This window comes from Lissotriton helveticus, chromosome 4_1, assembly GCF_964261635.1.
Source record: "Lissotriton helveticus chromosome 4_1, aLisHel1.1, whole genome shotgun sequence".
NCBI lineage: Eukaryota > Metazoa > Chordata > Amphibia > Caudata > Salamandridae > Lissotriton > Lissotriton helveticus.
In genome coordinates this window covers 1,109,498,400-1,109,525,078 of record NC_136063.1, presented here as the reverse complement: position 1 = coordinate 1,109,525,078, position 26,679 = coordinate 1,109,498,400, and the positions used below count along the sequence as shown (strand labels likewise).

Sequence of the window (26,679 nt, the reverse complement as noted above, 5' to 3'; positions counted from 1 at the left end):
TCAGGCAGGTACAAGCAGTATTTACATGAGGATCACACTAAGGATTCACAAAGCACAATATGCTGCCACCACTGCTTTATGTGACGCACTAAGGGCATGGCCAGTAGCCCAATGCCCAATATGAGGTACACTTTTTCACCATTTCATTTCGCAGACTGATTCTAAACCTTGCATTACCCCACACTGACCTAGGGCTCTGCACCCGCTCTACATTACATTGATGCTGATGCCAAACTAAAAGACATGATAACTGTCTCACATGAGATCGGGCACTCGGCGAGTGTACATACTTGTTTACCAAGCAAGAGAAATTATTGTCCCAACATGCATCTTTAAACTATAGGTAGACACAGTATATGTGCATTTGAACAGTCCGCTCTCAGACCAGTGTGGCTATGGCCACCTGTGTCGCACTAGCTCCTTACATGTATCCTCTGGTGTCACTAAAATGTACATGCATGCTGCATCCATACGACACATGGATGGACAAAGGAGCCATTTGCAGGGATTTTTACAGACCAATTTAAAAACAAGGAGGAGGCTAGTAGATTTCTCTGATTCCACCCCTCAGAAATGAGCTTTGTGAGGTTCCTGGTGTTCCCGGTACCAGCCTTCTAGTCCCGGGCAGCCCAAAATGGTTGTTGCTGACCAGAAATTTGTTTGGTTTGGAGGAGCACACCTATTTAACTAAGTAGGGTCAATAATCTGTGTCCTTAATCCTTATTATTAAGGATGCAACAGTGCTACACTTGCTGTCAACACAATGTATGGAATAAGAAACCGCTATTACAGGTATGGTAACCTGAGTGCACTGTGCACTGTTCACATAGTCCGATGTGAACGTTTTAACACAATAAAACAGTATAATCAAACTCGATAGTCATTTGTCAGACTGTAATAGCCATATATTCATAACATTACAAATAATTCCAAACATAAACCAGAGATGAAATACAAGATATAATACATTGTTATTTCATGTATTTAAACAATACTGCTGTTGTCATCATCATTAAAAGCTCTGTTCATATCATTTTCAAATAAGTTTCCGATGCATTTCGGGACGTTGCTGTCCCTTCCTCAGGGCCCAATCTACAAAAGGAAAAATAATAATGTACTATATAAGTTGTCATTGTTAACAGTTGATGCCACAACAGTCTCATTACCCAATTCGCAATGTACATAAAAAGGTCTATCCGTGTCCACAGAACAATGCAAAATAATGTTTACACTTTTGACCTGAGGCACACTAGCACCCCCTCTGGTGATACTGATGTGAATATCGTATTGTGTAGACAACTTGTCAGTTCCATAAAATGGAGTCCAGTGAAATAAAAACACAGTGTACTCGTGACTAGACTAAACTCAATGTGCTAGACTCTAGCGAGTTACCTCAATCACTGTGGCGAGAGTATGAAATACCATCTTGACCGTCCTGTAGGGGAAATTACATGTGTCATCTAAAAATCCATTTGGTCATAATGCTATAAAAGGCTTATACTGAAAATGTGCTCACCTGCACGGTCAATAAAACGAATAGCCAGATTGTGATTAAGCTTAAAAGTTTATGCCCGTTCCTGGAACATACGAAATTCAGTGTCACTGCTATAATAACTCTTGGAACCTGAAAACATTTACGGACACCGCAAAAGTTAAACATCTGCCCACCTGCCAGACTGTGGTGCCCTTGCGTTTCATTAAACTCAAATGGTATTCTGGTACTATCCTAGAAGCAGTGCTTTAAATGGACCAGTACTCACTGGTACTGAGTACCTGGACTTCTCCTTGTGTTAATAGAGTACCTGGTTCTCCTAGAGGCATGCTGAGGTCAGTCTCTGGGTTATGGGCGCGTGACAATTAATGGCGAGTGTATTCCGGCGCTAGGTTGTGGCTGCAGCCCTACACTCAGAGCTGGCATTTGTTAAGATAGCGCCTAAGGCGAAGAGAACTGTGGCACCCTTGCTAATAGAGACTGAAATGAGTCAGAAGGGGGTCCTTTTTGAGTTGACTGGCCAGTCCCTGGATGAGCAGTGACTGCCCCCTGAACCCAAACACCTCGTGACCTCCCCAGCTCACCTAAATCACCGATAGCTTAGCTGCCTCACAGTGATGGATCTGTTGGTGTGTCTCAGCAGGGGTGAGACGCTGAAGGGAGCATGAAGAATGGGGCAATAAGGTGTTAAAACATTGCCCAAAAGCCTAATCATAAAGGATTAAAACAACTCTAATCTGGCAAGTCAGACAGAGGAAGGGAAATGTACAAGGTGGTTTCAAGATGACAGGGGTTCTGCTGCTTGTATTGCCTTAATGCACACAGCTCCGGCGCCCCTCGGAATACTGGCGCCCTGGGCCTGGGCCCAGCTCACCCATGCTACAGGCCGGCCCTGCTCACACCCTGACAGCGTGACAGGAAAGGAAGACATGTGTAGTTTGCCAGCTAGAGCTCTCGACATTGGAACTGTAGCGCTGTCAGTTATAGGCAAAGGTTGCAGCACCATTGTCTGTCAGAGCACCTCACGCCCTTCGGCCAAGTTCAGCTCATTTGTGCAAGGCACATTGGTCCATTTTTACAGTTATATATAGTGCAAACTTGGCAGGTGGGCCTTAAAGTGCTTTACATGAGAATCACAAGTTCTACATGAACACATACTTTTTGTTTTCATGGCACAGGTGAAATCCCAGCGTAGGCTCAACATCCTGTGATCCAGGGCAAATCACTTAACTCTCCTTGTGCCATTGAAAAAAGTCTGTAAAACTTCTGCTTCTCATGTTAATGCCCTCGGGCTAAGTTCTCGCTATATTTAATTACAACAAACACCATTTACACCCTACAGCTATGAGCAGAACTTGGCCAAGGGCACTTTACATTGAAGAAGAAACTACTGATAGTGTACAAGGCTGCCTCGAAGCCATGCCCCCAGACACGCCCCTCCCAGGCCTACCCCAATCAATTTGGTGAGTACCGGAACTTCTCTTTTTCCATTTAAAACACTGCCTACAAGTAAACAAACTCCCATAAGTATTCACACAATAGCAAGTGCCTGATGGTCAAAACTGTTCAATCTACCCTGGCGTATTCATCTTACCGTCAATGCTGCCGAAACTGCCAGACGGCCGTGAAACTTCTTTCGGTGTGTACATAGAGCGTCATGCACAAACCGGCCAATGAATACCCAAAATGCAGTTGACACTGAAAACGGACTACCAATCCATTCAGAACGTTTACAGTCGCCATCTTAACATTGTAAACACCCTATGGTGTCAACCAGAGCAATGTATCTGGTATTCTCGCCATCAAATATAACAAGCAACATCGGAGCTCCTAAATAACGGAGATGTAATCTAGCATGCCTATATCTGACCTCACATGAAAATCCCATTAGGACAAACAGGGTGCAAAAACCGCAATAAATTGATGTGAAACGGCCCAAATATAAACAAGGCGTCAACACTGACACTCTCCCGTGCTAGAAATCATCTACGTGATTAAAGGTGCTTCCTACCACCGCTGATAAAAAGTTTGATGTTTTCAATCGGGGTATGGAGATGAACGCCTTCTTGTCAGTCAAATGTATGTGTGAGCTGTATAACAGTGATGTGCGATACCTCTTCGTTTTCTTTCACGATATGTGTGTGCACTGAATAACCTACTGTCTACATGATCATAGAAAGTATCTCATGTCCAAACGATCATTCCGACCTCTAGGTATCATGGTATCCAGATATTTAATCCAATATATTTCTCTTTGGAGTAGTTTCTTAGTGTTGTCAATGCCTGATTGGATCATCACTTTTTCTATGATCAGGAACCTGAGCTGAGACATAGTATGTCTGGCCTCCATCCAGTGTAGTGTGATACTTGATGTAGTATTCTGGGTCCTTATCTTGCTTTTATGTTCTGTGATCCGAACTTTGAGTTTGCGATCAGTTTTACCAACATATGCTGTGCCACATGGACACTTAATACAATAAACCACGTTACTTGAATTGAAATCGGCGGTGTGTCATAACTGTATTTTTTTGCCTTTCAAGGGATGTGATAAAGTGTTCCCAAGTATCATATTATTGCAGCGTATGCAATTGGTAAATTTTTTAGTCCCTTGCATCGCATCCATGTGTTAACAGGATTAGACAGAATGGTGCGAAGATTTCTATCCCTAGTGTACGCATGTAGGGGTTTTAGCAGGAAAATTCCATTGAAATCCTCTTCATTTTCCAAAAGTTCCCACCTGGTGTTTATCATCTTTTTAATCGCTTGTGAGCTGGTGCTGAACTTGGACACAAATACTATTCTGTTATTATCTGGTTTATGCTTTTTGGTGAACAGGTCACACCGTTCCTTGGTTTCCATTAGTCTTACGCTATCTTGTAATATGGCTTCGGGATAACTCCGATCTAGGTACCGTTGTCTATATTCATCAATTATCTGTGAGCAAATGTTAGGATCTGAACATATACTTTTCATCCTGATGAATTGAGAATATGGCAAATGTCTAATCAAGCTCCTTGGGTGAAAGCTAGTAAATGCCAGAGCATTATGCACTCAGTTGGTTTGCTGTAAATGCTTGTTTCAGAGTGTGTCCCAGAGGGTGATTTACTAACAGATACATCCAAGAAATTGATAGATTGTTCATCTATAGTATAGGGGAATTGTATTCTGGGATTTATTATGTTTAATCCGTCAATCCTCTGAACAAGATCTTCTCTTGTATCTGTCCAGCTGATAAAGATATCATCTATATACCGACTGTACATTTTAATCTTCCCCCACCAGGCTGGGTTGCTCATGATATTGAGGTACTCAATTTGGGCCATCAAAATATTAGCATATATGGGAGCCCCCGAAAAACCCATGGAGGTCCCAGTCACTTGTGCAAAGAACTGTTCTTGCCATACGAAGTAGCTGTGGTTTAAACAAAACTTAAATAATTGAAGGATGAAAACTTTATCTTATCAGTGCCAATGTCTCCCATCCGGAGTAAGGCCCATTCCACTGCTTCAAGTCCTGCTTCATGTGGTATGGACGTATACAACGCTGTTATGTCTATGGTGATTAACTATACGTTCTCTGAATGCTAAACTTCCACCTTTTGTAGTTTCTGTAAAAAGTGAGTAGTGTCTTTGAGATAGGATTGCCAACTTTGCACAAATTGCTGAAGGTAAAAATCCACGTATCTTCTGAGTAGATCAAATATTGACCCACACCCTGAAACAATAGGGCGAAATGGAGGATCCCTCACATTTTTATGAATCTTCGGTATCATGTACAACTTCGGCCTCTGAGGGTTTCTAGTGGATAGGTAGGTCTTTGTTTGTGTATTAATCCACTCATTATCTAATGCATGCTGCAAAATGCCCTCCAAAATGCCTTGAAGTTGTGGAGTCGGATCATGGTGTGATCTCCGATACGTGTTATCATCATTCACATGTGCCTTGACCATAGCATGGCACAAAGTGGTATTCATTAACACTAAAGCACCTCCCTTATCCGCAGGTTGTAAAGGAATGGGTGGATTGTTAGCTATGGTTATGATGGCTTTCTGATCATGTGTGGTAGATTGTGTCCTTTATTTGCTTCCAAGTTGAGATTTTTCAAATCTTTGTGGATCATAATTTCGAATGTATCCAGCATTTTATGTGAAAACAGCGGCAGATACGTGCTTTTACGTTTAAACATGGTTTAAACATGGATGGTGAACTATCTTCTGATGCGTTTGGAGCGGTCACTACTTTGATAAAATAGTGTTGTAATCTTAATGTTCTCATTAATCTGTAGAAAGTAGCTTCAACTTCCAATGTGTTCATTTTATTAGTCGGGACAAATTTCCTGCCCTTGTTCAGCATGTTCATTTGTTGGTGTGTAAGTTGTGTGGAGGATAGATTGATCACTAAGCTACTGTCTTGCCGCTGCGAAGTGACCATCCGCTTTTTTCAGTCCTCTCCTTGTTTTTCTGATGTTCCTGGTGTGTCTCGGCTCGTTGGAGCTGGTAGTAGACCCTGATCTGGGGCCTGTGATCAAAAAAGGTACTGTTAGTACTGGTTGTGGTGATTTCCCAGATTCAGTGGATGTTCCTGCACTTTGTAATTGAGCAATAACTGATTGCGCAGATGTCCTGCGGGTGGACACTTCTTTATCAGACACAATACTCTCTTCTGATGACGTGTTTGTTTTCTTCTGGTCAAATCATATATTTTGGCCCATGTATAACCTTCATTAAGCTTATAATCGATCATGTCCCTTTTATATTTACGCAGTTTACCTTCTTGTAACTCTTTGCCATATTTCTCCAACTTGAACAGTGCACAGTGCATTCAGGTTACCATACCTGTAATAGCTGTTGCCGACCAGAGACACATTTCTACCCTCCTGCTGCTGAGACAAGCTCGAGCAGGGGAAGGCAGAACAATAGGCATCCTGTCACAGGGAGGTGTGACTACCTCCTAGACAGGATTTAGTGTAGTAGGCCTGGGTGGGTGCACTTGCCAGCGACTGAAAGTCTGCATGAGGGGCACATTTGGTGTCCCTATGCATAGTCCAGTTCAAACCTGTCCTGGGATCCATTGGCTCTGCTCTGGCATGAAGCTGGACAAAGGTCATGGGAGTAACCTCCCCACTATCCAGACCCCTGAATCTGTCCAACACTCTCCCATGGGTACAAAAGGGTTTACCAGGCTGTGGGACCCTTGATTTGACGTGGACTAGATTCTGAACCAGACACCACTGAACTTCGCCTGGACACTCTGGACTTCGTTTGGGCCCGACTTTGTCTCCCACTCTGTACAAAGCATCGTCTGAGCCTCTGCACCATACAGGCTTTCGACAGGACCTGTGGAGCATCAAGGACAGCTGAAGATATCTCCCTTGGAGTGAAGGAATCACTCCCCTGCAACCGCAGGCACCACATCACAGTTGCCTGGTCTGCTGCTGCCAAGCTCCTATGGACTCTGAATGCTCCAGCAACATAAGAGGTGGGTTTCCTAGTCCCTCGAGGTCCGAGCTTACCTTTCACCAAGTTTGAGGTCAGAATCCCTCGTCGGGGCTGCAATACCAGTACTTCTGTGCACTGCGTACTTTTGCAAGTGCATATGCTTGATGGTGTTTCCAAAACAACTGCCCTGGGCTCCAAGTAGCCCCAACCTCTGGCACCATATTCACTAAAGAACTTTAGCCTTCTGGCATTGAGTGCTCCGTGGGCTGTTGCTTTGTGAAACTGCTTGAGGTCCCCTCGCGACTCCTCTGCCTCCGGCCTGTGGGTCCTCTTGAGGATCATTTTTGCTTTTTTGGGCTCTCCTGGCTGCTTGAGGCTTGCCCTGAATCCCTTGTGTTCAGTGAGTCTCCTGGACCCTGCTGGTCCAAACCGTAATCTTCTTTGACCTTCTGCATTGGTTGCCGTTGCCAAGGCTTGTTGGTGCTCCAGCCGGACACTGACCCCACAGTATTCGGCATTCTTTGTGGGACAGCTCGTATTCGGCTCCTGGTTGTCCTCTACATCTCCTGGTCCCAGTAGCTGCAGAGTCAAGAAACCCCTCAACGCACCTGAAGCACCCGACATCGGTGGGCATTCATCTACTGAGCCCCTGGTCACTCCTGAGTGACCCAGACTCAGTCTCCTCTTCTTTCAGGTACAATTCAACAAGAATCCACCTTTGGATTCCGACTGACACTTTTCTTCTTCCCAGCAGTGGCTCTTCTTTGAAGTCCTCCATAGAGATCAACAGCGGTTTCCGACGCCACTTCAGACCTATGCACCCGGCTTCCCTGGGATAGGTAACTCTATTACTATAGTATCCACGGGTGGAGTGGCTCTCCAACTATCTAAGTTCCTCTGGGTTTCTTCTGAGTCCACTCAGAAGGGTCCTTAAACTTCAAAACTGCAACCGCAACTCTCCAATAGAATTGTACGGCGCACGCAGTCTTGTTCCCACACCACCCATCCTCCATGGGGTCCTTACTTACTCACCTTGAGTATTTCCTTAGGGTCCCAGCGAATCCTCATCCTTTAGACACTGTCTTGACTCGAGTCGTAGTTCCTATACCACTATTTTAGTATATGGTTGGGGTCTCCCCCCGGAGCCCACTGTGAATTAGTGCTACTTACAATTGTTTCTGTGCTACATTATTTTGTGCTTTGCGAGTATCTTCGTATAGAAGATACTGTGTCGTACTTTCAGTGTGTTATACTAATAAATACACATTTTTATTACTACTGTGTGGTTGGCGCATAACTGTGTTTCAGCGCGCGAGCCTACCTGCTCGCCTGTCCGCCTACCTGCTCGCCTGTCTGCCTTCCTGCTCGCCTGTCCGCATCCTGGGACCCAGATTTGCCACCAGCCTCGCCTGAAAGGGGTCCAGAGCCTCCACCGTCGCGCCTGCTGTCTCCTCCCCCCGCCGCAGCCCTCCAACACCGGGTCTGCCGCAGAGCGGGGGAGTTGAGCCTACAACTCCCAGAAGCCTCCGCGACACGAGCGGAAGTCGCGTCGAGGCTTGGCGCCCGGAGGCGCTGTTTAAGGGGCTGGCCTTCCCGCGTCGCGGGTCCGCGCGCGGGGCCGTGTCCGGGGCTAAGCCCGGGCAAAGGGCGGGCCCTCTACGGCCCTCATCGGCCAGAGGAGGCTGGGCTGGGCCAGAGGTCCTGGTCTCTGATTTTCGTAAGTAGTGCTTCACTTCTTTATTGACCCTGAATCCACTTTCCCACGTATGATGGCAACAGTTGTTACTAGCCCTACCATTGCGGGTGCAGACAAAAACATGGGCTTGTTAAACAGAACCCTGGACGATTATTTTTTGAAGCCCGCCCCTGAGGGTAACAAGGAGCTGCTGTTAGCAGAAAAATGGGCAGATCGCCGCCGCTCAATAGACCGTATAAAAAACAGAACTTTTTCTGAACCCATAATGTCTGTCACATTGGATGATGATCTGATTATCACCTCAGCAGACAATTCGTTACTTACAGCCAGCGTGCCCCTGCTCCTTCAAGATTGTCTAGCCCCAGCAGTGTCACCTACTCAAAGTCAACAAGACTCACTAACTGTGTCGAATGCCCCCAATAACATTTCCAAGATTTTGATTTCACCTACAATCAGATCTGGCAAAGTTGTAAGAGGAAAAAGTTTGAGGCCACTGTCACTTAAAATGATTGGGCCCCCGCCGCCTAAAAGGAGACGGAAAACAACAACAGCAAATAAGTCCAAATTAAGCCACTCAGAGTTTGGCAACAAAGCGAAGATCGACGCTATAACGTCATTGGGAGGCCCGGTCATTAAACCAGTAATAGTGGCCGTTTCTCCTACCCCAATAACTTTATCTCAAGCAACTACAGAACCAGATACCTTCTATACCCAAATGGAAAAAGACTTACAACCGGCTTCTTTTAAGTCTCTTTTGGACAATATTGAGTTGATTGTACGTACCTATACACTCGCAATGGCAGAAAGATTTAAAGGGTTGGAGTCAAGGTTGGGTAGAATAGAGGAGGACCTGACCAAGTTAGGGAACTTTGTCCAGTCAGAAGGGCCTTCAAAAGTGCAACAACAAAAAGTTAACACAATAATGCACCCTCCCATAAAAAATGTTGTCGTCCCTACACCCCTTGGATCTTCTATTGTCAACAGCCAGGCAGCTGTAGCAACTCTAGCTGCCCCTACCCGTTCACATGCGGCTGTGACAATACCTGACGGCAACAGTTCAAATAAACTCCTGTCAACATAACTATTAATAGCCCAGGGAAGATCAACTGCTGCAACCTCAGACAGTAATTCTGCCACCACAGTTAATACCCTGATCAGGGAACCTAGTACCCTCCCGGATAGACACCTTAGACCCGATGGAAATGTGATTACCCGGGGGAGAGGGGATCAGACTAGGACACTGCCTATGGAACTTCCACCAGAAGCATTACCGTGCGTGGTTGTCCTCACTGGGGTCCCAGAATTGACTAAAGGAAAAAGAGAGGGATACTTTCAATTAAAAAATAAAATAACGCATTGGCTCTCGCTGTACAGACCTAAACCCAACCTGGTAAACAGCGAAATAGTTCATGTTCGGCGCATGTCCTGGTTGGGGGGCAGAGTAAAGGATATAGGGGGAGACATTGTGGTCATACATTTTAGGGACAGAAAAGCAGTACAACATATATTGAACTGGCCATTTGCCAACGAGAATAGTTGTATTGTACCACGTCCTTTGACGTATTTCTACCCCAGATCTGCTGTACTTCCCCCACAATACCCAACTAATAGCACCTATTTTACCCCCAGTCCCTAATTATGGAGTCTGCACTGAATCCTGCATACATGCCCTATCTAGCTCCGACACCTGCAATGCAGGGGTGGAACACGATACCATTAACCCACAAAATAGAAGCAAAGGGTAGCATGTCACATCTGATGCCATTTACTCCTCTAGAGCTTTATAATAGGTTTGAGGCCTTTAGCGGCCTAGAGGATTGTGACTGATGTTTAAGGTGTGTAGAGGGTGCTGGGGAAGATGAAATTGTTCCCCGCATTACAAGGCTACAGGCAGAGAAGGGTATTTGCCGCTATGAAACAGAAACACATATTGCTGTAATACATGCCGACATGAATAGTAGCTCACCCGCTGACTTATCCACAATGCCTTTTAGGATCAACGAGGTGTCTTCACCATTTTTACCTGCTATAATGTTTAATAATAGTGTCTCTGTAAGTGATGTTGTTAAGGGTGTATGTACGATAGGTTGCCATGAAGATCTCCCTAGTACATCATTTGTATCCCTGGATCTCCCATCCATAGTTACCAATTTTCCTGTCTTGTATGGGGTTCATGCTCCAACTCGAGAGCTATTAGATCCGGTTGCAGCAAGTATTGTGGATACGGGGATAACACAAATTGAGATACCAACCCCAACCTCCGCACCATCTATCAGCGAAAGTCCCACATGTCCAGCATTAGCCGATTGTGTGAACTTAATCTCGTGGAACATAGCTGGCTTGGCCGACAAGTTATGTGACTCAGCTTGGTTATCATTTATTTAAAAAAATTCCATTGTGTGCCTCCAAGAGACGTGGTTGGAGGACAAAAACGTCCATATAGAAGGATTTTTAAGCTTTATCACTCCAGCGATTGCCTCGATTAGGGGCAGAGCAAAGGGGGGCTTGGCCACCTTTATAAACCTGGGTTTGCTCTGTAAAATCAGCATATGTCATAATGATAATCCCAACATTCAGATGCTTGATTTAAAAAATGGCAAGAACGCTTTGACTTTAGTCAACTTCTATAATACTAATAATAGTAATGGTGGTTGTAACATTATATTCCTAACAGAACTATTGAGAAAAAACATACACACTTCATCCCGGAACCTGTTGATAGTTGGTGACTTTAACATTCACCCATGTGGTAATCCAGGCTCCACCCCAATGGGCTCCTTGGGATGTAACAGTGTTGAAGGTTTTCACTTCTCTCACACCAGGGGTGGCAAGAACCTAAATGACTTAGTGAATGATAATAACTTAACAGTAGCTATGTCCATGGTTCCTGATACTAAAATCTTTGATATTCCAACCTTCAAAGGACATGGTCAGGGATCCTTTATAGATCATATAATTCTTTCTTCAGATCTTGCACAAAGGGTTCTGCAATTTACCATTCTCCTCAGTGTATATAGTGATCATAACCCCTTAGCTATTAGCTTGGGTGGGTTTTTGTTTACCAAACGACCGCCTCGCACTGATCGAGGCACGCTGAGTTGCATAAACGGCAGACGCCGTATTAAATGGACAATGATAAACCAAGACAGTTTATATTCCAAAATAAATAGTGTATGTGAGGAGGAGCTGTTAGCATGCTCATCTTTTGATTCATCCTCCACGAATATTTTGATCGGGTTTGCGGGACTGGCTTCTAAAATTGGTACTATGCTAACAGCACCAATAAAGGGGCACAGCAGAAAGCAGGTTAAATGGTTTGACCGCAACTGCTCAAAGGCAAGCAGAGACCTGAAGAACGCCTTAAAAATTAAACCTAGACACCCTGACCTGATAAAAAGTTTTCGTGTGTCTTATAGGAAAGCATTAGCCGTAAGAAAAAAGGAAATTAAGGCTAATACGATAGAATCTCTCCTTGATAGTACAGTGCTGGGGAACAGTAGCAAGTTCTGGCAAATTATCAACAAACCATTGTTTGATAACCCAAACGACACAGTCCTAGGTACAAGTATTTCAGAAGGGGAGTGGGTGTCTCACTTCAGCACAATTTTTAAGAGTAATGAGCATAGGGTAGATAACGCCTTTTTAACACCATCTGTAAACCCATTATGCTTCACAGTAAATGAGGTTGTAAGGGGGATCCAGGGTCTAACTAGCAACAAGGCCCCGGGCCCGGATGGTTTACCACCGGACCTGTTTAAGTCTAGTATCCCCTTCTGGGCTCCCGTCCTTACGGCAGTAATAAATGCAGCTGCTATAACGGGGTGCCCAAAAACGTGGGGCCTATCGACCATAGTCCCCGTTTTTAAAAAGGGCGATCGCAGCAGTCCATTATGTTACAGGCCGATATCTTTAATAAATTCAGTAGCTAAAGTGGTAGGGGGGGTAATCCTTAATAGGCTATCCACATGGGCTAAAGATAATAATATCCTCTCACCTATACAATATGGGTTTAGACCTGGCCACTCGACCATTACGCAATGTCTAAACCTATATCTGATTTTAAGTAAATATACCCTGGCCAGACAAGGAACTGTCTACATGGCATTTATGGACCTGTCGTCCGCTTTTGATTGTGTGGACAGAAGCTTACTATGGGCCACCTTGTTGAGAATGGGTGTAGAGAGGAATCTTGTCAACTTCCTAGCCGACTTACACTCGGACACTAAAGCTAACGTCCGTTACACCCAAGACCTTAAAGTAACGGACGAATTCAGAATAAATCGGGGAGTTCGACAAGGCTGCATTTTGGCCCCATTCCTCTTTAACCTGTATATAAACGAACTGGAGGAATTTCTTTTAAACACAGAAGCAGACTACCCCCTTGTTGAACGCAAGGGGGTGCCTGTGCTACTCTACGCAGACGATGCGGTTCTTATATCTAGGACAGCAATCGGTCTGCAAAAATTATTAAATTCCTTCTTTAAGTTTATGGAGTTACGTGGCCTTAGTATAAATAACTCCAAGTCCTACGTCATGAAAACAGGAAAGGGTTCCCGGAAAACTGACTCCTTTAGTATAAATGGGGAGAAAATCCCTTTAACTAATTCTTTCTCATACCTTGGGGTCCTTTTAGACCATAAATTAACGTGGGGCCCCGCAGTGTCCAAAAAGAAGGGCGAAGTAACAAGGGTAAATGCGGCCATTCTTGGCTTTGGGAAAAAAATTGTCAACTGCCCCACGGCCGCACTGCTCAAACTCTATCAGGCAAAAAGTGTTGCTGTTGCCTGTTATGGTAGCGAGCTCTGGGGCTATTGTAGGATAAAAGACCTAGAGGTCGCAGAAAATAACGCCCTGAAAAAGATATTGAGGCTGCCAAGGGGTACTGGGAATTATTCCGTACACGAGGAGCTGGGGGTCCCATATCTAAGTGACAGAATAGCCGTAAACCCGGTTTTGTGTTGGCTGAATTGTTGGCTTAATACCGACATTCCACTCACACATGCCTTATTGAAAGAGGCCTTATCGTTAGACGGTAGGTTTAAAATTCCGTGGGTAAAATATATAAGGGATTGTTTGTCGGCAATTGGCCGTTCTGATTTGTTTTATGCCCCCAACCTGATCACAAAACCTGATGTCGTTTTGGTAAAAAACGCCATATTATTGGTAAGATGTACAGACAGAGAAGAGGTCGAGATACAGAAGGTTAGTGTCAGGAAACACCTATTACTTAAAACCTGTCCACAAACGGAGCCCTATTTGACATGGCCTATGACTAGTTATGAACGGTTTTTGTTAACAAGGTTCCGTTTTGACCTATATCATCTTCTACTGGCGGTACCAAGTGGGGCACAACGGGGTGAAGTGTTGCCAGCTTGTGGCTGCGACGGTAAGTCTCCTCAAGACTTGGCACACTTTCTTTTTATTTGCCCTTACTATTCTATCCCACGGAAATTATACCTTAAACCGTGTCTTAAAAAACTGAATTTTTTTCAAATTAAGCCCGCACTTTACTACCTACAACTACTGAATTGTGACTGTACTCTATTTGTCTGTAACTTTTTTAAAAAAGCCATTTGTTTTAGGAAAAGTATGGACGGATAATTAAGCTGTGAATATTTTAGGTATTTTTTAACCAATATAGTAATTTATGTCTTTTAATCTTATATTGCTCATGCTCATAGTGCCCACTGTACCTTCTTTTTCTTGTACTGTATTCTGTGTCCTTTATTTGCCACATGAAATGTATTGTTTGGAATTGTTTTTAAAAAGTGTACTTATGAAATTGTACTTTTATGATTGTAAGTCTTACAATCGAATAAAGATTTTTGAACTTGAACTTGAACTATTACTACTGTGTGGTTTTCCTTTCATTTAATCAATACTATAAGGTTACATTCTGATGAGACAAGCTGCTTAACATTCCTTCAAGGCTGAGCCTGAAGGCTGCTCTCCACAGCTACCACTTGGATAGCTTTCTAAGGTTATCTTTGACCTCTTAAATCACCATAAGGGTTGTTTTGACTGGTACAGGGTGCCCACTTTAATTAGTGTACAGCATATACCAGGCCAACTTCTCACACTAACCCTTTGAATGTCTAGGAACCTTAAAATACTGGTAGATTCACTCAGCCTTTTATCCTTCTGAGGTCGGTAAAATGAGTACCAATAAGTTGGGAAGCATTAATCATCTGTTATTGAGCACCTAGATGCCCATGTGTGACCGTGTGCTTTGCAAGTACACATGTTATGTTACGTTATGCTATGTTATGTTAAATTGCTGCTAGGAACACGTTGATAAAACTGCTTACAACCTTCAGATTTAAGACAACTGTTGGCTCAGAGAGGTGGTCCATGAAAACATTTGTAAGATAAAGTAAAAACAAATGCTGATAAATACTTCTCTTTTCTTCCAGGAACAATTATCATGTCTGAAGACTTGAGGGATGCTCTTGATAACATGTACGATGCAAGGATTCCAAAACTGTGGTTCAAAATTTCCTGGGAATCGGCGACCTTGGGCTTCTGGTTCACAGAGCTCCTAGAAAGAAATCAGCAGTTTCACACCTGGCTGTTTGAGGGGCGCCCAAATCAGTTTTGGATGACAGGATTTTTCAACCCACAGGTAAAGTAAAAAAATCTAAAGCGTCCCACCCAGCTTAGTTTTTTTGGTCTTATATGTGCGTCACGTTATGAATGAAATAAAGATAAGGTTGATTGACTTATATCTGATAAACATGTCGAAGTCTATGACCAATGATCCCCTAAATAAAGGGGGTCGGGGGAACGAGAGCAAGGAATTGGCTGTCTGCGTTTGTATTCTCCCACAACGCACTGTAAATCACAAGTAGCAAACGTGACCTCACCAGACTGCCAAAATTAGAACATGGTCCTTAACTTGGGTATTACCTATATGTTGTGGACACTGATGTCAACTTGTGTCCTAGACAAAGATAGGCCAGTAAATTTCAACATTTGTAAGGGATGGCCTCACACACCACCCAGGCTGTCATGCGTCATCATCGGCCACCCTCACTTGCCAGCCAATCCTTTAGTTGCGAATCCATAACCATACTGTGCCGTGGGCTTGTTTACGCAGCAGAGAGGCTTGTTTTTTTTTTTTTAAACTGTTTATTTGCAGGATAAAATTACACAAGTATTACAGTACATTCCATTTTGTTTTGTCATATGTTCCAGCGATATACTTCAATAATACTGTACTTGCTCATATTACCTTTTCTTATTTTCACACTTTTTCGCGACCCCCAACTCTTCCCTCCCAACTCCCCCCACCCAACATCCCTCCCCCGGCACTTCTATTTAGGCATATCATGGTATATATATACATGGCGATACAATCTGCATCATTCTCTTAGTTACTCCAATCCTTTGTCGCAAATCGCTCTAGGACCCTACATAACACATTTCAGCCCTAACTGAATGTCTTCCTATACAGTGCACCTGTGACTGTGCATGAGCTGCCGTCCCTTGCCATTTGGATGTATGAGGGAGTCAAAGGAAGCGGTGGTCCTAAAGCATTCGTCCCATCTCAGTCATCCATAGACGAGCTCACCGTGGTAGCATCCTCATCTGTCATTTCAAAGGATAGCATTACAGTGTTCCATTCGAGCGATATAGGAATCCTTCTCAAGCCTTTTCGCTCTTCGGTCTGCAGTGCCATACCTTCCGCCTTACCCCACCTCACTACTTCCGCCCTCCACACTTCTGGGTCAGGTGGCCTGCTCGATTTCCACCTCATGGTAATAGTTCGCTTGGCCATTAGCAGTGCGAGGTCAGGAAACCGCGTGGCCACACTTCTTTTACGTTCTGTGGGTCCCAGTAAGCTAGAGGATATAGTGTTGTACCGTCTGTTGGGGGACACTCTGTGTAAGGCGTTGTGTATTGTTGCCCAAAAATATCCCAATTTCGGGCATTCCCATAGCATGTGTATTAACCTCGCAACCTCCATGCCACACCGGGGGCAGGAATCTGGCGTGGCGGGGAACATTACATGTAGTCGGTGAGGCGTGAGGTATGCGCGGTGTAGATTCATAAGTTGAATTAATTTAAATTTTGGGTTCCGCGAAACTTTCTTGGGGAATTTAAGAACACGTTCCCACTCTTTATCTCGAAACACTCGGCCTGCATCCCTCTCCCACACTTCTCTCAACAGTTGCAACGATATCGCCCTCCCGGTATGGATACCACTCGTAATCCATTTTGTCAAATTGCTCCCTGAACCCATCAGGTATAGCATCGTGTGTAGTGGATTTATATTTGGTTCGTTACCTTCCGGTGCCCAATTCCGAGTGATGTAGCCGCGCACCCCTCTATGTAGTAAGAACATCGCCCCAGGCGTGTGGTGTGCTGTGCAGAAGTCTTCAAGGGACATCATGTGCCCATCATTGAATAGATCGCCCACCTGTGATACCCCGGCATCTGTCCACGTGATGAGCGCCCGTGTAGATAATATTCCCGTCCCCAGCGGGATCCCCAGCAATGGTATCGTGGGAGCGTAGGAAGAGGCGGGGACGTGTATCTTACAGCCCTCCTCCAGCAGGTGATGGCCATCTTGAGAACACATAGTAGCCCAGCACACTTTAAACACAATCTATTACAATCAATATGTCAAAGAAAGTTTGATTTCACGAACAAGCCGAAGTTTTTCAGTTTCAAATGTTCTTTATTGTTCAATCTTGAAAAACTTTTGACAGCATCACTTTTGGAACCGCCAACGCGTTTCGTCCCGACCAGGGACTTCTTCAGGGCTTGAACAGTCAATATAGTCAATTCTGGTTGTCAAATTCTTAACAGTTCTTTGTTGACAGTTTCTTTTGAATTTTTAATGGTGATAAGGTATTTCAGAAAAAGAGGTAGTCTATTTGGTGACCCTTTTTCGTTTCTTCATCTGGTTAAGACATATTTGATAGTAGGAAGGTCAGGTGGTGATTCCTGTTGGAGCAGAGACGATCGAGGACCCTCCTTACGGACCCGAACTACCATATCCGGGTTACTATTTTGTATAATTGACCTTCCTACTATCAAATATGTCTTAACCAGATGAAGAAACGACAAAGGGTCACCAAATAGAATACCTCTTTTTCTGAAATACCTTATCACCATTAAAAATTCATAAGAAACTGTCAACAGAAGGTTAGGTCCGTTGAATCAGCCTTTAAATTGAGGGAGTATAGGGAATTGTGCTCCCAGCCCTTTGTTTGCACCTTTCTGTTCACCATAACTAATTGGGACCTTTTAGACTAGTGCTGGCATTTTATGCTTTAATTCCCTTCCTTTTGTTTGTGGATGGCCATCTTGAGCAAGGGAGGAGATGGCCCAGGGATCGCAGTGTTAGGCAGCAACAGAGTGTGTATGGCACCCCTTTCCCTATTTCATGCAGGTTGCGTCCCGCTAGCCCATAGGCCAGCCACTGTAATTGGCATGCATAGTAGTATGCCAATAAGTCCGGAACTCCCATCCCACCAGCCGCCGTAGGTAGCTGTAGTTTTGCCAGACTTATGCGGCGTCTACCCCGTCCCCAGACCAGCTCCGTTAGCATGGTATTCAAAGTCCGAAATACAGCAGCTGGCACCATAAAGGGCAAGTTCGTAAAGTAGTAAAGAAGTCTCGGGAGCACTACCATCTTAGAGATGGCCACCCTGCCCGCCACCGATAATGGTAGTGTGGTCCAGAATTGTACCTGTGACCTCAGTGCTGCTACAGCTCGACCCAAGTTACCATCAAGCATGTCTGCCGCTCCTCTATAAATCTGTATCCCCAGGTAGCGGAAGGTTGTCTCCGCCATTTCAAAACTATGGGGTGGGAAGGGCAAGGGGGCACGTGTCTCGAGGGCAGTAAAGCAGTACCCATACAACTTAGATTCGCTGATCGTGAGGCCTGAGAGCGCACTGAAGTCCTCGAAGAGCTCGGGAATGGGATCCAGACCCCCGTGCAAGTCCCTTAAATAGAGGATGATATCGTCAGCGTACGCCGATACCACATGAGTTACACCTCCCCTCTTGATGCCTCTATGCTGCGCTTGAAGCCGAAGTTTGCACAGCAGTGGTTCCAGTGCTAATATAAACAATAGGGGGGATAGCGGGCACCCTTGCCTCGTGCCCCTCGCTATGTCCAATTGTGGCGATATACATCTGTTCGTGCGAACCCTAGCAGTGGGGCGGGTGTACAGTAATCGGATCCAATCAATAAAGTCAGCCGGGATCCCAAACCGTTCCAGCGCTGCAAACATGTAATCCCACCGGAGTGAGTCGAATGCCTGCCGCAGATCCAATGAATTACAGCCCTCGGTTGCCATAGGTGAACGCTCGTGTAGCATGAGTTGGCTAAGCCTCCTCAGATTCATCACCGTGCTTCTACCTGGCACAAAACCACATTGGTCCGGGTGGATCAGGCCCGGAATATAATGTGCCAGTCTCGTCGCTAACACCTTGCTCAGCACCTTGTGATCGGTGTTCAACAAAGACAACGGTCTGTAGTTAGATAATTGTAAACAGTCCCTACCCGGCTTAGGCAATGAAACAATCAGAGCCTGCAGTGAGGACTGCGGTAACCCTTTGGTTTTCTTCGCTTCGTTGAACACCACGTGTAATCGCGGGGCCAACAAATCTACGTACGCCCCATAAAACTCCGCCGGTAGGCCATCGATTCCTGGGGTCTTGTTCCTCGGGAGTGCTCGTATTGCCTGTCTTACCTCCGCAACCGTTATGGTTTGCGCCAAATCCTCACTCTGGGTCTTTTCTAGGCGCGGTAGCTCAAGTCCCGTCATGAACTCCTCAAATGCCTCATCTGACATACGTCGATGCGGACCGTACAGCGACTCATAGTAGTCACGAAAGGCAGCGTTTATACCGAACTGTGTCACCGCCAGCTTCCCAGTTTGATCCATAACCTCCAATATTGGAGTTGGGGCAGGGGCATCTCGCAGCAATCGGGCCAGTAGGGGCCCTGATTTGTCAGCGTGGGTATGTTGTTTACATGTATATTCCCTGTAATCCAGGACACGCAGTTCTTTCAACAGGTCAGCGTGTTGAATATGTGCCTCCTGCAAAGGTGTAAAAGGCAAATTCGTACCCGCAGCCTCCCTCTCCAACATAGCCAGACTGCCCTCCACATCACTAAGCTTCTCCATGACCATACACCTCATGCCCGATCGTGTATTCATTGCTTCCCCCCTTATGTACACCTTAAAGGCATCCCATTCAATTTGACGCGTGCTAGCTGTGCCATCATTAATGTGGAAATGTTGTGTGATTACTTCCGCAATGGTTGCCTTAAAAACAGTGTCTTCAAGCAGTTCCGGGGACATACGCCATGACGGTATCGGTGTGGGTATCGTGCCCCATCTCATCGTGACTTCCACCGGATTGTGGTCCGAAAAGGTCTTGCCCATGTGTTCCGAGGCTACCACCTCCCCCATCAATGTTGTGTTACAAAACATGTGATCTATTCTCGTGTGCAGACAATGGGGAGGGGAGAAGAAGGTATACTCTCTGTCCGACAAATCCGTGCATCTCCAAATATCCGCCAACCCCCAACCCGCTGCCCATTGAGAAAGTGCTTCTGCCTGTCTCCTGCTTTCAGTAGCCTGCAGTGGTGGGTGCGATCTATCTAGTGATATGTCTAGGACTGCATTAAAGTCCCCTCCAATAATCCACACATTTTCCGACCAGTCAGCTATCGCTCTGTTAAGTGTGGTTAAAAAACCTGACTGGCCCGTATTTGGTGCATAAACGCAGCCAAGCACAACAGGGTAACCATCCAGCAATCCTCTGATAAGCACATACCTGCCCTCTGGGTCTAGCCTCTCTTCCATCATCTTAAAAGGGACCGAGTTCCTGATCCATATCGCCGCCCCCCGGGAGAACACTGAGTAAGTAGTAGCAAACAGTTGCCCCTTCCATTTCTTTAGCAGTTTCGCACCTTCATCCCTATTCAAATGTGTTTCCTGCAAGTATGCCACAGCAACACGCCTCCTATTTAGTTGCGCTAGCACCCTATGCCTTTTATGGATTGAGCTCATGCCTCTTACATTCCAGGTGCACATTTTGTATTCGCTAAGAGACCCATGACTGTTTGCGACAGTTAGAACTAGTGTGTCCCACCATGCTTCAAGTATTCCTGCAAATGCTGGCGTGAGTGCCCCAACTACAAACAACCCCAAAACATTAAGGTCCCCATTCAAAGAACTATGAGGTCCAAACACTTGCACCCAACTGGGGTGACAATCAAACAGTATCATTGCTGCGCCCTGGGGGTGTGGTCCCGCTCTCCCTTGCCTGGGTCCCGCCGAAGTCCCTGCGGCGTGCCCTGGCAAGTGTTCGTACCCCCGGCCCCAGGTAACCCACCCAGAGTCCTGCATGCATTCTGTATATTACTAGTCGGAGTCTTCCGAAGTCCCACTAAAGTTCATTTGCCTCCTGTGCGGTTATTTCGGAAAAAGTTGTAGGCTATCCGCAGAACCAGACACCTCCGTCCGGGCATCAGAGGCGCTATCTAGTACCGTCACGCTACCTGCGTTGTGTGCAGCCAAAGCGGCCTCTGTCAGCCGAGACCTCTCCTGCAATACCCGCATTCCAGCCAGGGTGTCTGGCCGGCTCGTTACCTCCTCCTCCTCGTGTGTGACACCCGTTTCAGGCCGCTGTTCCACCCTGCGCGTTGGACCGTTCATCTGCTGTTCCTCCTCGAGTGGGTCTTGCGAATTGGGCGGCGTCAGCGTCACTTCCATCCATTCCGCCGCCTCCTCAGCCGTGTCAAAGAAGAGTGATTTGTTCTTATGAATTATTTTCAGGCGGGCAGGGAACAGCAGGGCGTATTTCAGGTTCTTGTCCCGCAAGCGTCTCTTCACACCCAGAAACGTTGATCTAGCCCTTTGCACCGTCGGGGTGAAGTCTGGGTAAATCGATATAATCTTGTCCGCAAAGCATATGGGCGCTTTCTCTCGTGCCACTCGCAATACTATATCTCTATCTTTGTAATTGAGCAGGCGAGCTATTAAAGGACGAGGTGCTGCTCCTGGCCTTGGTGGTCTAGCTGGTATCCTATGTGCCCTCTCCACGCTGTAGAGGGGCGTATGTTCCTGTGGCCCCGCGAGTTTCTTCAGCCAATCCTCTACAAACTGCGTTGGATTCCTCCCCTCGCTGCGCACCGGAATTCCTAGAATTCGCACATTGTTACGGCGTGCCCGCCCTTCCGCATCGTCCATCCTCTCCCATATTAGTTTCAGCTGCTTCTCCATGTTTTCCATTTTCGTGGATTGCTCCGTCTGCTGCGGTATCAGATCGTCCAAAGCTAGTTTATGTTCCGTGACCCTCTCCGCCAGCTTGTTATGATCAGCGCTCAGTAGAGACATACCAGTTGCCATGTGGTCCATGCGCGTTTCAAGCGCTTCTCTGGAAGCCCTTATCTCGGTCAGAATAAGGTCTAGTTTGGCCTCTTGTGAAGTCTTGCCCGTTGGAGGCACCATCTCGACATTGGAAGAGGCCAGTGGGTCTTCTGAGCCAGTAGACTGTAGTGTCAGGTCAGCGCCCTTTTCAGGCATCTTGGTTCTGTTCCCGCCCATGTTTCTTGACGACAGGGTGGCGGTGTTTGCGCCCCCGGGGGGCTTCGTCCCTGCGTACAGTAGTTTGTGCCTCAGGTATCCCACGTACACTGATCTCGACTCTTCTATCGCCTGTGGTTCCGTGCGTGGGCGAAGTGGTGTGGTATCATATAGCCACTCTTGGCTCTCCTAAGGTGACACTGAGCCCCGATCAGGAGATCTGCCCTGGGCCCCAGTAGTGGCCGGCTGCACGGCGCCCAGGGAAGTGCGTTATGCAATATCTGGTCCCTTATCCGGGCGCTGCTCGGAATAGGATCGGCAGGCCTCACGCCTCCCCGTTAGTACCTCAATGATCGTGTCCGTGCAGGCCTTCCGCACTTCAATGAGGTCCACCCCCCGCAGGTAGGAACGTCAGTGTCCCTCCGTCCGGTGCCCTGGGGATCACGCGCCAGCGTGTTTTCTCCGCCCGCAGACCCTGCAAGGCTCTGCAGCCGTACCGAGAGCCTCCCCTGTCTCAACAATCTCTATTTTTGGCAGCACTCCCGGTGTCAGCAGCACGGCCTCCGTTACAGCTAGTATCACCAGGGGGCCTTCCAGGTACTATGTCGCAGTATTGGCCTCCAGTCGGGAATCGATATGGCCGTCTCGCCGTCCGATACCTCTACAAGGTCTGGGCCCCCTTCCGACGGTTTAGTATTCTCTCTGCTGCGTCGTACCTGCTCCCAATGGGCGTCCAGCAAGGTCGTGGCTCTGCTCGTCTACGGCGGCTACCCTATTCCGCCATCGTGGGTCTTCTACAGCGCCGGGTGGCCTCCTGCGCCGCTGTATCTACGGCGTTTAACAACGCCACTGCAATAGCCCTCAGTCCTCCTCACCTGGACCGCCACGAGTTGCCGGGGGTTGGGTATGGCGTGGGTCCCAGTAGTTGTGGCCTGCGCGTCACTCCGTCTCCCTTCTGCACGTTGTCCCGGCTAGGCTCGCCTCACACCACTGCGCATCAGGCAAGGCTGCGGCTTCCCTGCCTCCAGTGGGCCCTGCTCGGTAGGAGAGCTCCGCTCGCTCCCTGTGTCGCCCCAGTCGATTGCGCCAGGGGTGCTCGCCAGGTGTTCCGACGGGGTCCTGGGGGGTTGACGTTGGCACCCCCCTTCCTCCGCAGGCGATCTCCTGTCTGCTCCGCCTCCCGTCGGCTCGGTGCCCCGGCAGGTCGTACTCCGTGTGGGCCCACACTCCACTCGAGGCCGCGGCTCCCGGTCTGTCGGCAGGCCTCTCCCGCTTCGGAAGCTTCGTCGCCTTGCGAGGTGTTTTGCCGGGCACTAGACTCCGACTGGTCTGCTCAGTAGTACCTCCGCCTCCTACAGACCCGGGCGGGTCGTCGGGGCCGTCAGGGTATCAGGATTTTAAGCTGGTTTTACCGGGCAGAGGACGGAGCTAATTCAGCAAGCGTCCGCCATGCTCGGCTCTCGGCCACGCCCCCAGCAGAGAGGCTTGTTAAACGGCCCCTAAGCAGGGACCAGTGTGACATCAGAGGAGACATGGGCAAGGGGGTGTAAATGATCATGACGCATTTTTAATTTCTCCTGGAAATCGTTTAGTGACAAGTGGGCCCCCTATGTTTACCGGGAGTACTTTTGGAAGGGAGTAAGGAGTGGGATGCAATGTGAAAGGATAAAAAACACACCTTCCCAAGGGATTTTCATTTTATTAGTGGAAGGGGAAGGACATCATTAAAAACAGATAGGAGGCATGAAAGTGGTTATTGCCCCCTACATCGGGTGGGTTAGAGTGGTTTATAGTAATTAATACATGTAGAAGTGCCTTTGACAATGCTCTGTTAGTGTGGGACGTCACATTAGCCATTTCTCCTACTGATGATTGATAAATCAAGACAAACAAAAAGCAATGGATGAATTGTTGGAATGAAACTCAGCCACAGATAATTAGTCTGGGCCTCATTCCGGTCCATTTTATTGTTGTTGCGTCACTACATGCCAGGCATATTCACATGCAGCTCAGTCGTAGCCATGGCCCTGAGCTCTGTAGCGATGCTGAGAAGTGAGTCCCATGTCCATGTGCCAGAGAGAGTCATGCTACACCTCACTGATGAGGCCCAACAAGTGCTCAAACCAATCTTGGGTGCGTGTGTTCCTGTTCACAAGGAACATGGCATTGCAGCTTGAGCATGAACCTGCTGCATTTACCATTGCCCTCTGATGATGATTAATAAACAAACGATTGTCAACTAAATATCCACATTGAGACCAACCACTCAAAACCGCTACCTTTTACTTTTGATCTAGTGGTTAAACTTGGGGGTTGACTATGCTCTGCTCCAACCATAATTGGTTAGGTCCATCACCAGACTCGGGGCGTGGCGGGTGCTCCTCTAATTGGTTCAGTGGTTGAGGTCGGTTTCAGTTACAGATTAGTCTATTATACCACATTGCACGCTTTTATTGTTCCTCACAGTTTTTACCACTGGAGATTTGGTACTTCTGGGTCTGCCTCGTGATGACAAGTGGATTGTTTGGTCAGGGTATGATGAGGGTTGCTGTCGCGTGCCATCACTTGCAGAAGACCAGTACATACAGGTAAAACAGGAGAAATCTCACACCTACAGAATTGTGGTGTGCGAAGGCCTGAGGGGCACTGGGCAGGTCACAGGATGGGCACGCATCCAGTTTACGCGCAGGCAAACTTGATTCACCATGAAGGAAATACATTGTTGCCTCTCCATTTTTCCTGTGTTTGTGAATGAAATGTTGGCAACTGGGCAATGTCTGTGGACCTTCTTGGCAATTAACGGTAGGAATGTGTTGGACTGGTAGGTGATGGGATTGTTTAGGGGTTCTTGAGCTGGTGGCTGACTAATACTGAGCACACAAGGATGGATGTTCGTGAAAGTTTTATTTTGTTTAATTAGACACCAATGCATAGGCTGTATTTTTTGCTGATTTTTAAATGATTTCGGATTATGGCATATGATGTTAGATAGAGTGGACAAACGTTACACAAATGAATGACATCCCTTCAAATTGTTGAAAAGGGCTTCAAATAGTTAATTTATATTGCCCACCTCACAAGTGCTGGCAGGCCTTGTGCCACATGGGTCCCCTTGAGGGGGAGGGTATGCCAGTTCCTGCTGTGAGTCCTGAGATGCACCCAGTCCCTGCGAGGATGAGCCAGTGGTATATTTGTGATGCAGAAAGATGCAAACATATAGTTTTCCTAAGCCTGTATGGTGATCCCGTTCAAAGTATCCTCCTCTTAGAATGTGTAGCATTAAAAAGATATCCAGCACTTCTCTGTAAAGGTGTTTCGTATGATAGCTCCGGGAATTATTATATAGACTATGAGAAATGGATGGCTGATCAGAATGCACCAGTGGCCAGTTACAGCAAAATGTATAATCGTAAAATCCTGAATTTATTGTTCTTGTGTGTTAGGATTTGTAATAACAATCTATTAAATTATGTCTCAGAAATAATCATCTCTTTGGGGCTGACTTTCTAGACAATTGGAATGTGCAGTAATGCGCTCATTGCTCTGCAGCATTAATCCTGCTACTGAAATTGGTTTGTAGTTTATTCGGCGTGTCAGATCCTTCGCTCGTTTATGAGATCAATTGCGAGTCTCAAGGGAGACCTTTGTGTAATCTGTGTGCTTTCCTTTCTCGTTCTTCTCAACTCTGCTTAGTTTCAACCTCATTACATGTGAAATACAAGGTGGCAGTCCAGGGTTAGGGGAGTCCAGAAACCAGTTTGAAAATAATCAGGCAGACAATGCAGTGGACAAGGGGGGGTGTTTCTAGAGGAGACAGCTTGTACAACGCAGACTTTACCATGCAGGCCCTTTACAACACAAACTTTACCATGCAGTGCCTCACTGACACTGATCAGGAGTGGCAGGACGCGGGGCGAGGACAGCAAAAGGGGGCAAAGTGACCCCTTCGATGCTGATGATGGCCCCCATCATGCATCACGGGGCTCGTGTCCTGATGACGACTGGGGGCCGTCGTAAACCCGCCCACTTCGAAAAACACCGCACAGGCGCAGAATCCCGGCCGCGCCCAATGGGTTAAAGAAGAAAAAAAACGTACCTTACCTCCTTCCCGCTCCTCATCGTCCCTCGTTGTCATCCCTCCGCTCCCCAGGAACCAGGAAGCACACCCAGGCTCCCCTAACCAGTCACAACTCTGCAATGCTGAGTTGTGATTGGTCTGAGCGCAGTGGTTCGGTGCTCAGCCAGGGGATGGGGCCTGGTCCTGTTCTCCGCACAAGCTGCATTGCAGCCTGCATGGAGAGCATGCAAAGTGCACATGACTACACAGTCATTGTGCACTTAGAAGGATGCCACTACTCCTCCCCTGCTCCGTGGGCAGAGCACACCTGCCCCGCTCGCCATGCCGCAGCAGGAACAAATAAAATGATAATAACAACCAGTTATTATAATTTTATTTTTCCTTTATTTCCACCGCTGAGAGCAGTGGGGCGACGCTCCTC

General features: G+C 46.8%; 1 protein-coding gene across 1 annotated transcript in view; it reads left to right on the top strand.

Moving 5' to 3' along the window:
• LOC144828114 (dynein axonemal heavy chain 5-like) overlaps positions 1-26,679 on the top strand; it is a 1,079,012-nt gene that overhangs the window by 978,015 nt on the left and 74,318 nt on the right. Inside the window, exon 74 of the mRNA XM_078686235.1 lies at positions 15,039-15,247. Coding sequence (XP_078542361.1) covers positions 15,039-15,247 — 209 coding nt within the window. The remainder of the gene's footprint in view (positions 1-15,038; positions 15,248-26,679) is intronic.